This window comes from Cynoglossus semilaevis, chromosome 9, assembly GCF_000523025.1.
Source record: "Cynoglossus semilaevis isolate Cse_v1.0 chromosome 9, Cse_v1.0, whole genome shotgun sequence".
Classification (NCBI taxonomy): Eukaryota; Metazoa; Chordata; class Actinopteri; order Pleuronectiformes; family Cynoglossidae; genus Cynoglossus; species Cynoglossus semilaevis.
In genome coordinates this window covers 4,343,555-4,355,922 of record NC_024315.1, presented here as the reverse complement: position 1 = coordinate 4,355,922, position 12,368 = coordinate 4,343,555, and the positions used below count along the sequence as shown (strand labels likewise).

Here is a 12,368-nt window from a genome sequence, read left to right as displayed (position 1 = left end):
CCCTCCCCCGTGTCCCACCCCCCTCTGCTGGCGGTCAGAGTTTCCAGACGTTGGGACACCAAGGAGTGTCTGGATACAGGAGACAATGGACCGTCCTGAACCTGGGACACAGAAGGACAACAGTGACACAATGACAGGAAGTCGCCAAACGGGGAATTCAAAATAAAAGACAGAATACAAAGAATACAAATACAGACAATGAACAAAGGCAGGAAACTTGTAGTAGTAAAACACACACAGTCAGAAGTATTTATGTGAAACGAGAAACTGTAGTAAAACTAGTACAATCTGTAGTTAACACAAAAACCAATGTTTCCTGAAGTGAATTCAGAGGCCGAGGAATGACATATCTACTGTTATTCATATATTCACCTGCTGGGATCCTCGTTGGTAGAAAACGCTCCTTTCACATTGACGGTGTTCTCGTTGTTTTCCACGGTGCTGTAGCTCAGTGTCACCTGAAAAGACGACGTAAATGTCTGAACATTTTTTCACGGACCGACCTTTAATAAACATATAATAAGGAACATGAATCCACTGTGTGGTCGACTTTGTCAGCAGCGTCGTTTTAATGCAGAACCCTCGCTCTCCAAGTGGTGGAGCAGTTTTGAAGGCTTCGTCGCCTCATCAGAGGGCCGCTCGCCGCGTATGACACGCCTGGGCTCGGTGCGTGGGGCGGTCTAACCGTCGTTAGTTGGTAACTGACCTCTCACGCCAGCAGTCCGTACCTGGTTCTGTATGTCTGTCACTAGTCCCAGGTTCTCCAGGTGTGAGTGGAACAACGCTGAGCGCAGGAGCTCGACACCGAGCAGCGCCTCCACGATGTAGCCCACGGTGCAGTCATCAGGGAGGCGGATGTGTTGGGCTGTGTCCATAAAAGAGCCGTCGCTGGAACCAGAGAAGAGCGGATCAAGAGAGACGTTCGATTACAGAGCTGAGAAGAAAGTAGTTTCAATCTAAGGGAGGCAGGCCCTACCTCGCCCAGGGCTTCATCTTCAGAGCCAGGCCGCGGCTCAGGCAGAAGCCCGCTCCGCCTGTGGCGAACCAGAACCGCACCCGCTTCTGTACATGAACACAAATGGATGGAGTGAAGAAGGACGTGACGGTGTTTGGAGACAGGGCGGAGCGACGCTGCACTGACCGTCTCAGCGGCGCCCAGCTGCTCCGTGGCCTCTAGCGGTCGATCAAGGCTGGGTCGACCGATATAAACGTCTTCTGTGTGAACGAACTCCGACAAGAGCTTCAGGAGGGAACCGACGTTCACGTAGTTATCGTCGTCAACGTGACAGAACCACCTGCAACACACGGCTGCTGTGAGTCAACACCCAGTAGAACTCATACTCTGGCTGACCACCAGGGGGTGTGTGTGTGTGTGTGTGTTGTGGACTGTCCTCATGTCAGAGTTGATAAAGGTGTCGTACTCCTGAGCCATTTTACAGGACAGAGCCTGACGGCTGTGGACTGACGGACAGTTGGTGACGATCAGCTGAGCTCCTGACGGACCAGAAAGACGCAGTACGGTACGCAGTACAGGACGCAGTACAGGACGCAGTACAGAACACAATACGGTACGCAGTACAGGACGCAGTACAGGATGCAGTACAGGACGCAGTACAGGCTGTCTGAACCCCTACCATCAGACTGCACTGTAGTTGGCTGGTGTGTAGCTAACTGCTGAAGCTAACAGCTGGTGTGTAGCTAACTGTAATGTTCCAGTCAAGTCCAACTGTTGACTACGTCTTCATGGAAGAAGGTTTTCCACCAAGTTCCAGCTGATTCAACTGTGACTTCCTGCTCGTCATGGAAACATAACATTGACCAGTCAGCAGCCCACTTCCTGTTTCCTGCCTTTCACTGTTACAGAATACATTGGTGTGTGTGTGTGTGTGTGTCCTCACCCATCCTCTTCCTCAGCTCTCTGTCCTCCCCATCAGTGAACACATACGTCTGTGGAGACAGAAACAACGACTCCTCTTATTCAGCTGAGCTTCATTTAGCAGCAGTGAAGCAGAGACAAACGACTGCTCCCTCTGCTGGACTGATCTGAGACACACTACTGCTCCCTCTGCTGGACTGATCTGAGACACACTACTGCTCCCTCTGCTGGACTGATCTGAGACACACTACTGCTCCCTCTGCTGGACTGATCTGAGACACACTACTGCTCCCTCTGCTGGACTGATCTGAGACACACTACTGCTCCCTCTGCTGGACTGATCTGAGACACACTACTGCTCCCTCTGCTGGACTGATCTGAGACACACTACTGCTCCCTCTGCTGGACTGATCTGAGACACACTACTGCTCCCTCTGCTGGACTGATCTGAGACACACTACTGCTCCCTCTGCTGGACTGATCTGAGACACACTACTGCTCCCTCTGCTGGACTGATCTGAGACACACTACTGCTCCCTCTGCTGGACTGATCTGAGACACACTACTGCTCCCTCTGCTGGACTGATCTGAGACACACTACTGCTCCCTCTGCTGGACTGATCTGAGACACACTACTGCTCCCTCTGCTGGACTGATCTGAGACACACTACTGCTCCCTCTGCTGGACTGATCTGAGACACACTACTGCTCCCTCTGCTGGACTGATCTGAGACACACTACTGCTCCCTCTGCTGGACTGATCTGAGACACACTACTGCTCCCGGGCTGATAAAGGACACTCGTTATGAAGTGGGTTTAATTATAGATAATGGATGTAATTATTACAACAGTGTTGTCTGATTTTCATCATCATCATCATCATCATCATCATCATCACGTTGGCTGCTGATGTCTGCAGTTTTTCAAATCTTGTGGTGATAAGAAAAAAAGGTTTTGTCCTAAATGAATAATTAGCACTCTGACAGTTTATGCAGATGATGTTCAGATCTCACACAAAGAGCTACAATAGTAAACACTAAGAAAAAAGAGAACGAGACGAGAGACATGTTTTCCTTATCATCACTTAGTTCTAACAGTTCTGTCTTCCGTCTGCCGTGGAACACTTGATCTCAGAGTGAGAGAGTCCAGCTGTGACAGTCAGTGTGTGTGTGTGTGTGACATCATGGTGGTGGCTGTAGGGGGAGGGAGTTTTACAGCACATCATCTCTGTGTTGATGAGGAACCAGAACCAGGACATGGAGGTGACAGCAGCGGTGAGGCTGGAGGAAGTGATAAGTCTGTGTTTGTTTTTCTCTGTGTTGATGAGGAACCAGAACCAGAACCAGGCCAGAACCAGAACCAGACCAGAACCAGACCAAAGATCTGATCCTGGTCCAAATGTTTCTTCAAGTTAAAAAACCCTGATCAGTCGGTGCTTGGATAAAGTAGAGTAATCATAATTGTTATACCAAAACACACCAGTAGAGTGCAATGTCACTGAATTATTAAATATAAATGATAATGATTATTTACCCTCAATTCTTCATTTTACCAGTAGATGGTGCTGGTGGGTTCATCTGCAGTAACTCTGCCTGTATTTTCTTCCTGTATTTTCTTTTGTCATATTGAACTTATTGAACAGGCATTTGAACCCTCTCTGTAGCACCCCCACTAGGCAGACTTGATGAACTACACGATCTGTGTAATTCCTGCAACCGACAGACACAGGGTCAGAGAACGGCGACAGGAAGTAGACCGCTCACATGACCCCAAGTCAGAGACTGGTGTCCTGACAAGACGACTAGAACACACACATCTGTGAGCAGGTGTGTGTGTGTGTGTGTGTGTTTACACTTGTGATCAGGGCCATTTCTATCTTCCCATGATAAACCTGATGAGGGCGCCTGTGTTTTCTGAAGGTAACACTGTGAGAATGAGTAGGTGTGTGTGTGTGTGTGTGTGTGTGTGTGTGTCCTGGTGCAATGTTTATATTACTCAGCAGTTTTTCAGTGTGTCAGGTAGAGTTACCTACACCTGACCGTGAGAGCAGAGGCTGGAATGTGCTGCTCTCTCTCTCTCTCTCTCTCTCACACACACACACACACACACACACACACACACACGGTCAGCTGATGTGTGGTCTTTGTCTGTGTCTTCCCTGCTCAGAGTTGAAGTGAAAACGTCTGCTGTGGCTGCAGTTCACCACAGCTCCATGTGGTGGGGCTGATGTTACAGCAGGTCCACGTCATACATCACAAAGTCTCTCTACTTCTGTTTTACAATTCTGATCAAAGGGCCACTGGAGCGGTCACGTGACTGGACTTTACAGCTCACAACTCCCTGCAACTGCTATAAAAGAGGAGGACATTCATGAAGCCACTTCCTGTCACGGAGGAACCAGGAGACCAAGGTTAAATCTAAAACTGACTGACCACAGACTGATCATCAGCTTTTGGCTACAATTCATTTTCCCGTTTCAGTAAATCTATCATTTCAACAAAGAGTGGTTTGTTGAAAATAGTGCCGAGCTCCTCTGGTCTGTGGGGCTGAGAACCTCCAACTTCCTGAACCTTCACTGTCCCAAAACAATAAAACCGAATGAATCAGTCCATGTGACGCCGGCCTTTCATTTGAAATACTGTTCTAGTTTTAAAAAGCATCAAATATTGATTTCTACATCAGTCTAATACCTTGCTGCATTGAGTTGTATTGCTGCCCCCTACTGGCCTTTTTTCACTCCACTTTTAAGATCCCAGTAAACTGTCATTGACACTTGTTTTGTTTTTTAGCGGATGTTGAGACAGCGAAGGCCTCACCTGGGGCTCGTTCCTGGAGATCCAGGTGTCCAGCAGCAGCTCCATTCTCTCCCGGTGAAACCTGCCGGTGGTCTTCACTCCTATGAAGAGGTCCGCGGGGCTCAGACGCTCCCTCGGCCCGGGGGGAGCACTGCTCCTCGGGGAGCCGCCTACCGCCCTTCTCTCCCGGCCGAGTTTACTGAAATAAGCCGAGAAAGTCTCCCCGCTGGCAGCAGAAGCAGCAGCAGCAGCAGTAGCAGCAGCAGCGGCAGCAGCGGCAGTAGCAGCAGTAGCAGCAGTAGCAGCAGCAGCAGCAGCAGCTGAGGGCTCCGGGGGCTCCGGGGGCTCCGGGATGCGCTGATGTCCCACAGAGACGAGCAGCATCCCGGACACGAACACGCAGGTCACCGCGGCGGCAGCGGCACGGCGGTGTTCTGAGGTGGACAGCGGGGGCTTCACCATGGTGACAGCGGAGGTTGGAGAACAGCGCCCCCCCCCAGTGAAGTCCTAACTCCAGAGTGAGACCTCTACGAGTGGGAAAAGTTTTCAACTGCAGCGGTGGGTGGAGCCCTGCAACGATGGACCAATGGCTGCTCTGAGCGACTTTTTGTGGGCGGGACTATACTGAGGCGAGGTAGCCAATGAGGAGCCTTCAACAGGAACTGTAGTAAAGAAGGAGAATAACGGAGGAGGTAGAAGAAAAGTCCGTATAAAAAGTATTCTGATCGAATACTTCAGTACAACAGTACAACTACTATGACCAGTTCAATAAATACTACTACTTTCACTAATACTACAAGTGCTTTTACTACTTCTACTATTTATTTATTTATCTTTATTTGTTATAGAGGGACAATCCACATTAGTGAACATTTAAAGATCAAATTCAAAATTCACCCAGTTGGAGCCAAAAGGCTGAGTTTCTCCGACATCAGTTCTTTTTAGGTCAAACAGTGGGAAAAGCTCAGTGTTTACAGCAGCAGAGTATAAAAATAAAGTACACTGCAGTACTACAGTAGTAGAAGTACTGGCCGACACCAGGATTTACATTTAACCCCCAGTGAAGCTGCCCCTGCTGGTCACGTGAGCTCAGAAGCGTTGAGGTGTGTGTGCGATAAGAGGCCTGAAGGTGGCGACGTGTTCACGTGCAGAGTGAAAAGGAGGCGGTGAAGGCACAAACACTGTCTTATCTTATCCAGCAGGGGTCAGGTGACCTGGGGTCTAACAGTGTTGGTGTGAGTGGAACTGAAAGAGGAATGATGATGATGATGAAGATGATGATGTGATGATGATGATGATGATGAAGATGAAGATGAAGATGATGATGATGATGATGGTGATGGTGATGGTGATTATGATGATGATGATGATGATGAAGAAGATGATGATGATGATGATGGTGATGATGGTGATGGTGATGATGGTGGTGATGGTGATGGTGATGGTGATTATGATGATGATGATGATGTGATGATGATGATGATGATGATGTGATGATGATGATGATGGTGATGATGTGATGATGATGATGATGGTGATGGTGATGGTGATTATGATGATGATGATGATGTGATGATGATGATGATGGTGATGGTGATGGTGATTATGATGATGATGATGATGTGACGATGATGATGATGGTGATGATGTGATGATGATGATGATGATCGGCAGGGACTGAAGATCTGATCATTTGTTTCTTAGCTAACTGCTGCCATCTAGTGGAGGAGGACAAATATTTATAATATTTCTGCAGTGGTGACAGACTTTTCCTTCAACCTAAAAAAAACAAACGCAATGACCCTACAAGCAGCTGTGTACATTTTGTTGAGTACCTTATACTACAGTAGTATCTGTACTGCATATTCACATGTGCAGCCTCACTGTGGCGTTACGTCACTGCTGCTGTGTGCCGCAGCTCAGTAAAGTTGTGCCGGGGCAACAGGAGTCCGTGGACCGTAGGGAAGGGTACTCCTCCAGGGGCTGTGGTGAGAGGCAGCCAATGAACGGAGAGAAAAATCTCCGCGTCAGTCCTGGTGTCAGTGTATGTTCCAGAACGTCCGCCTCGGGCTGCTACTTCAGCCGCGACATGTCATCAGACGACCTACACTGGTTAGCCTCACTTCATCACAGCCGTCACAGCCCGGAGGTCGTGGATTTTGTACTCTATACTCTACCCTGCTGCCCAGCTCTGGTACTGCAGTGATAAATGTGTGCTGAGTGTCTTGATTGGACTGAAAGTCCTGCATCTACTGCAGTAATGTGTCTTTGAATACTCCATGGTACTACTAGTATAAAGGTGACATCCTGATGTGGAGATGGTTTCAATGAATTAATGTGTGTGTGTGTGTGTGAGAGAGAGAGAGAGAGGGGGAAAGAGCCCTTCCTGTTTTCCTCTCTCTCTCTCCCTCACCCTCCAGGAGGGCAGGGATGTGAGGAGGCGCAGAGAGGAGTCGCGGACCGCTGACTACTCCTCNTGTGGGACTGTCCAGTGACTAAAGGAACAAACCGTACAGTTCTTTTCCTCCTTCACGTCTTCACCGTCATTTCGTCGTTACTCTGCGCAGACCTTCAACATCTGTGCCGTGTTTTGACGTGACCGTGGGGAGAACGACTTCCAGCCCACGGTGAGTTCTCTTCTCGTTTCTCACAGTCGGGATTTCTCTTTAACTCCGTTCAATATTCTTTTTTTTTTTGTCATGAACGTGAATCAAAGACGCTGACGGTACAGAGTAAATGACGCAATCGTTCTAAAGTATTTGAAGTACTTACAAGTGTGTATACAGTACAAATACTTCATTCTGTCACTCTTTTACTTCCTCAGCCAGAAATGTTAAAGCTACGGCCTGTGGTCCAGTGTGGTCCAGTGTGACTGATAACAGCTGCACTCGGAGGAAGAGCAGCAGGTGGATGAAGATGATGATGAAGATGATGAAGATGAAGCTCACGAGCAGCAGCAGCAGGATTAGGAGGATATGAAGGTTTTCTTTTCTTGGGGGAGGGGGAAGTCTTTTAAAAGGATCCCACTTCCACTCCCTGGGAGGGTCAGAAGGGGGGGGGGTGCGGGGGGGGTAATGAAGTCCATCTTGGATGGACCGCTCTGAAAGAGATGCAACTGTTCCCCAAGATGGAAGATTAAAGATAAACGTTGCTTCACAAACACAGACTCAAAGATTTTCAAAAGAACCAAAGAAAACACGTGGACCTGATTCTTCCCGCCTTCTTCAGTGCGCCGTGTTTCCCCCATGGCCCATTCCCAGGAACATCCTCTGGATTCCGACTCGGTCCGGCCCAGAGTCAACCTGACTGAGAGCCACCTGGTGGTGGCCTCCACCATCAGCCTCCCCTCCTCTCCTTCCTCCCTTCCTCCGTCCCTGCACACTGATTTGGAGAGCATGCTGCTGTGGACCCTGCAGGAGCCCAGCACCATCGCTTTGACCACCATGTACACTCTGTCCTTCATGTTGGGATTCTTTGGGAATTTGACGTCCCTGCGAGTCCTCACCAACAGACGTAACCGGCGACTGGCGAGTGTCAGCGCCACGCGCAGCCTCCTGGTCAACCTGGCTCTGTGCGACCTGGCCGTGGTGTGCGTCTGCATGCCCATCACTCTGGGAAGCCAGATCTACACGGCCTGGGTCTACGGTGACCTCCTCTGCCGGGCGGTGCCCTTCACCCAGGCGGTCTCCGTCTCTGCCAGTGTGTTGACGTTGACGGTGATCAGCGTCAATCGTTACTACAGCGTCAAATCCCCTCTGCGAGCTCGGTCCATGTTCACCCGACGCAGACTCTTGGCCACCCTGCTGGTGGTCTGGGTGGTCTCCTTCGTCATGTGTGCCCCGATTGCGGTGATGAACCGACGGAGGGAGATCAGCTTTGGGACTTTTGCCATCTTGGTCTGTCAGGAGGAGTGGCCTCAGCATCGGCTGAAACAAGGGTAGGTGTAGTGTGGGGCTGTGCCCTTCTGACTGACAGGTACGACTGTGAGGTCACTGTGAGGTCGGTCTACATCCTGTGGTTCCAGTGCTGATCCCATTTAGCAGAAATTAGACAATAAAGCCCAGTGGGTTAAGAGTTACATCCGTGTTGTCCAGTGAGGTGGTGATACCCCCCTCCAGTGGCAGGGGTCAGCACTGTCTTTTCCTCTTCCATCTGCACTGATTGTCTATGTCATTTTAAGGCCACGCCCCACTGGTTGAATTCAGGACATAGTTAGCCAACAGTGACCCACGTGGTCTAGACTGTCTGTGATTGGACAGTGGTCCAGACTCATGGACCTCCAACCTCAGGCTGTTAGAAACAGAACCAGAGGCTGAAGTTAAACCAGCTCTTAATACTGACCTCCTGTGGCCTGTAACAACAACAACAACAACAACAACAACAATAGTAATAATAATGATAAATAAAAATAAATGAATATATTTAATAACAATAATAATATAATCATCTTATGTTTTCTCTTCATCAAACTCATTTTTGACTTTGTTTTTAATAATCTAGACACAGATGAATTTATATTTCATTAAATATTGGCAGTTTGATTCAGTTTTTTAAAGCGCATTCTCAAATGAAAGATTTTTTTTTTTTTTTCAAATAAAGACAGAAGCTGATGTTAATCTTTAACTGTTGATTCATCATTTTCTCATTCTTTCATCTCCAACTCAAGCCTGAAAAAGAAAAAAGAGTTTAAAAATAAATTTCAACGAGGAAGAGTCGGAACGTTCAACTGCAGCGTGTCGTGGTGTCGTGGTGTCGTGGTGTCGTGGTGTCGTGGTGTCGTGGTGTCGTGGTGTCGTGGTGTTGATGGCTCATCGACACGTTCCTTCGTCTGTTCCGCTGCAGTGAGACCTGGTTCCACGCTGTTACGAAGAGTGTTACGAACTGTTACAAAGACAGACGGACTGGTTGACGTTTATGGGCAGAATGCAGAACCCACTGAGCCACCGCGTCACTGAATGTCAGGTTAACGTTTCATTCTTCTTCAACAGATACAACGTGCTGCTGTTCGTTATGCTCTACTGCCTGCCAGTGACCTTTAACCTCACCATCGGCTTCCTGACCGGGAGACGACTGTGGGGAGGGAAAAGATCTACTTTCAGCGAACTGGACCCACGCAGCCGAGCGCTGCACAACTCCCGCCTAAAGATTCGGCAGAAAATCGCAAAGATGGTGGTGAGTCTGGTGCTGCTCTTCGCCACCTCCTGGCTGCCGCTCTATCTGGCCGACCTGTGGATCGACTGCGTCCAGAGGCCGCCGTCCTGGCTGCTGCAGACACGTCCGTTCGCTCAGTGGTTGGGTCTGACCAACTCCAGCCTGAACCCCATCTGTTACTGTCTGATCGGAGATCTGTACCGATCGGCTAAGGTGATCCGCACCAGGTATTACCAGAAAGTGGCTTCTCTCTTTGGCCCCGCCCCCTTCTCTGAGGCCACCGCCGTCATGTCTCCAGTTACTGAGGGAACCCAGACCAAAGAGTCTGCCGCTGAGCACCACAACATCTCTGCCGCCGCTGCCGCCGCGTCTTTGGTCACCATCCCCAGGCTGCTGAGCTTAGCTCGAGGACAGATGGTCAGGGGCAGCACGGGACGCCAGGCGGGATCTGACCGCAGCCTCTCAGACTGGTGCCGCTCCAGTCCCAGTCTGTGGGACGGCTCGCTGTTCTCCTGCCAGCTTCACACGCTCCAGAGTTCCATACAAAGGGGCAACTTCCTGCAGACCAGAAGACACTCGATGGAGGAGGGGGGCGGGTCGTTAACTCTGAGAATGGAGTCTGAGGTCGTGGACGGGTTTCCTGTCAGGAGGCGTTCAAGTCTGTCCGCTGAGGAGAGAGACGCCAGGGATGTTCTCTGCTCTGGACAAACCTGTAATCTGGTGGGAGATCAGGAGGAGGAGGAGGAGGAGGAGGAGGAGGAGGAGGAGGTGACTGATATGACCAGCCTGTGAACACTGCACAGGATCCAGTGGATCAACAGGAAGTTCTGGCTCTTGGTTCGTCACACTGTCGTCACAGAAGTCAACATTTTTGTCCTGTGGATTTTTTCTCATTGATCATTTGTTCTCTCTCTCTCTCTCTCTCTCTCTCTGTATGAACTCCAGTGACATCCAGTGTTCGCCCTGACCACTCCAGGTTCTGTTGGCCTGCAGGTGGAGCTGTGGTGCAGTGAACTCTGAGCTAAACCACCAGTTATCATCAACTGGGGTGGGTTACAGCAGCGATGCACTGGAATCATATCTGACGCAGCACAACTGCTGGTCACTGCTGGTCACTGCTGGTCACTGTGCAGTGAACTGTGCAGTGCTGCTCCTCTCTGTAGCCCCTCCCCCATCATCCATCATCCATCATCCATCATCCATCATCCACCCATCATCCATCATCCATTATCTATCATTTATTATCCATCATCCATCCATCATCCATCATCCATCATCCACCCATCATCCATCATCCATTATCTATCATTTATTATCCATCATCCATCCATCATCCATCATCCATCATCATCCATCATCCATCATCCATCATCCACCCATCATCCATCATCCATTATCTATCATTTATTATCCATCATCCATCCATCATCCATCATCCATCCATCCATCCATCCATCCATATATGTATACATGTATATGTATGTCTAATATATACAGTATATCATCTATATATATAGATATATATATATATATGGGGGGGGGGGGTGATCATTCAGATGTGCTCTGACCTAGAGTAGAACCCTGAGAGCTGTATGGACCCCCTCCCCAAAGAAATATTGACTTAAAACAACACACACACAGTTTCAGGTTGGTGAATAGGATATACAGTATATATACAGTGGTCCATATCACCCCCCCCCCCCCCCCCCCCCCCCCGCCGCCTCCTAATTTGCAATGAACAGGCAAAGCTGAAGGCAGGAGGGAGGGGCGTGCAGGGGAGCCGACATCTGAAAAAGGCCTCCTAAAAACACTTAATGACTCATCATTCTGCTCCTCAACAAGGCCGAGTCATCGTCCGTCTGAGCCGCGCACACATCTGCACAACACCAGGAACTAACCTGGCGTCAGGCGGAGGTGCGTCACTGAAACATGTGCGCTCTGAGTCGTCGGGCAGAAAAAAGAAAAAAGATTAGTGCTGTGATGAATGTTGATCTGAGTGTAGCTCCACAGAAACACAGTGATGATGTCATCGGCCCCGGGCCCCTGATCAGCTCCACCGTCTACACACACTGTGAAGAGGTTAAAATTTTTTTATTTTTAAATTGCGTCTGATTTGTGAGTTTTATTTTTATGTTTTATGAAAAGGTTTTCATCAGGATTTGACATCTGATCTGTGAAGTGGACTCCCTGATTTAAACTCTACTTTAACCAGTTATTGGTTCACAACTTTTTTTTTCTAACTGTATTTTCAAACATTCTTCCACAGGAAAACCAGTCTGTTCAATCTGTCCCTGGCTATGAAGTTAGCTAACATTTAACATACATTTATACTGCTAATGTTTTTTTTGCCAAGTTTTTACATTTAAGAAAACTGTGACTCACATCTGAGTGATGATCCAGTACAATCTGGGTCACATGACGCGTGTCCGTTTCTGTTCTTCCACATATGATCAATATGAACTTTACAGAAATATTTGTTCTACATCATGACTTTCTACAGTCTGTGTCATGTCTGTAATGTCTGTGGAAAAGAATTGTTCCTGCTG

The 12,368-nt window shown here is 48.8% G+C and overlaps 2 protein-coding genes across 2 annotated transcripts; one reads left to right on the top strand and one right to left on the bottom strand.

The window, feature by feature from the left end:
- Positions 1–10: 10 nt before the first annotated feature.
- LOC103383472 (beta-1,3-N-acetylglucosaminyltransferase lunatic fringe-like) lies at positions 11–5,937 on the bottom strand. Its single transcript, XM_008316604.3, has 9 exons — positions 5,004–5,937; positions 4,693–4,913; positions 1,899–1,947; positions 1,399–1,494; positions 1,142–1,302; positions 977–1,062; positions 729–888; positions 373–458; positions 11–101 (listed from the first exon to the last, which is right to left on the bottom strand). Exons 1-9 carry the CDS (start codon positions 5,131–5,133, stop codon positions 35–37), a joined length of 1,056 nt encoding a protein of 351 aa, XP_008314826.1. The 5' UTR covers positions 5,134–5,937; the 3' UTR covers positions 11–34.
- A 1,796-nt stretch (positions 5,938–7,733) lies between these two features.
- Positions 7,734–11,040, top strand: LOC107989002 (neuropeptide FF receptor 2-like). Its single transcript, XM_017034939.2, has 3 exons — positions 7,734–8,608; positions 9,660–10,659; positions 10,768–11,040. The coding sequence occupies exons 1-2, from the start codon at positions 7,917–7,919 to the stop codon at positions 10,612–10,614; spliced, it is 1,647 nt and encodes a 548-aa protein (XP_016890428.2). The 5' UTR covers positions 7,734–7,916; the 3' UTR covers positions 10,615–10,659; positions 10,768–11,040.
- The last annotated feature ends 1,328 nt before the right edge of the window (positions 11,041–12,368 follow it).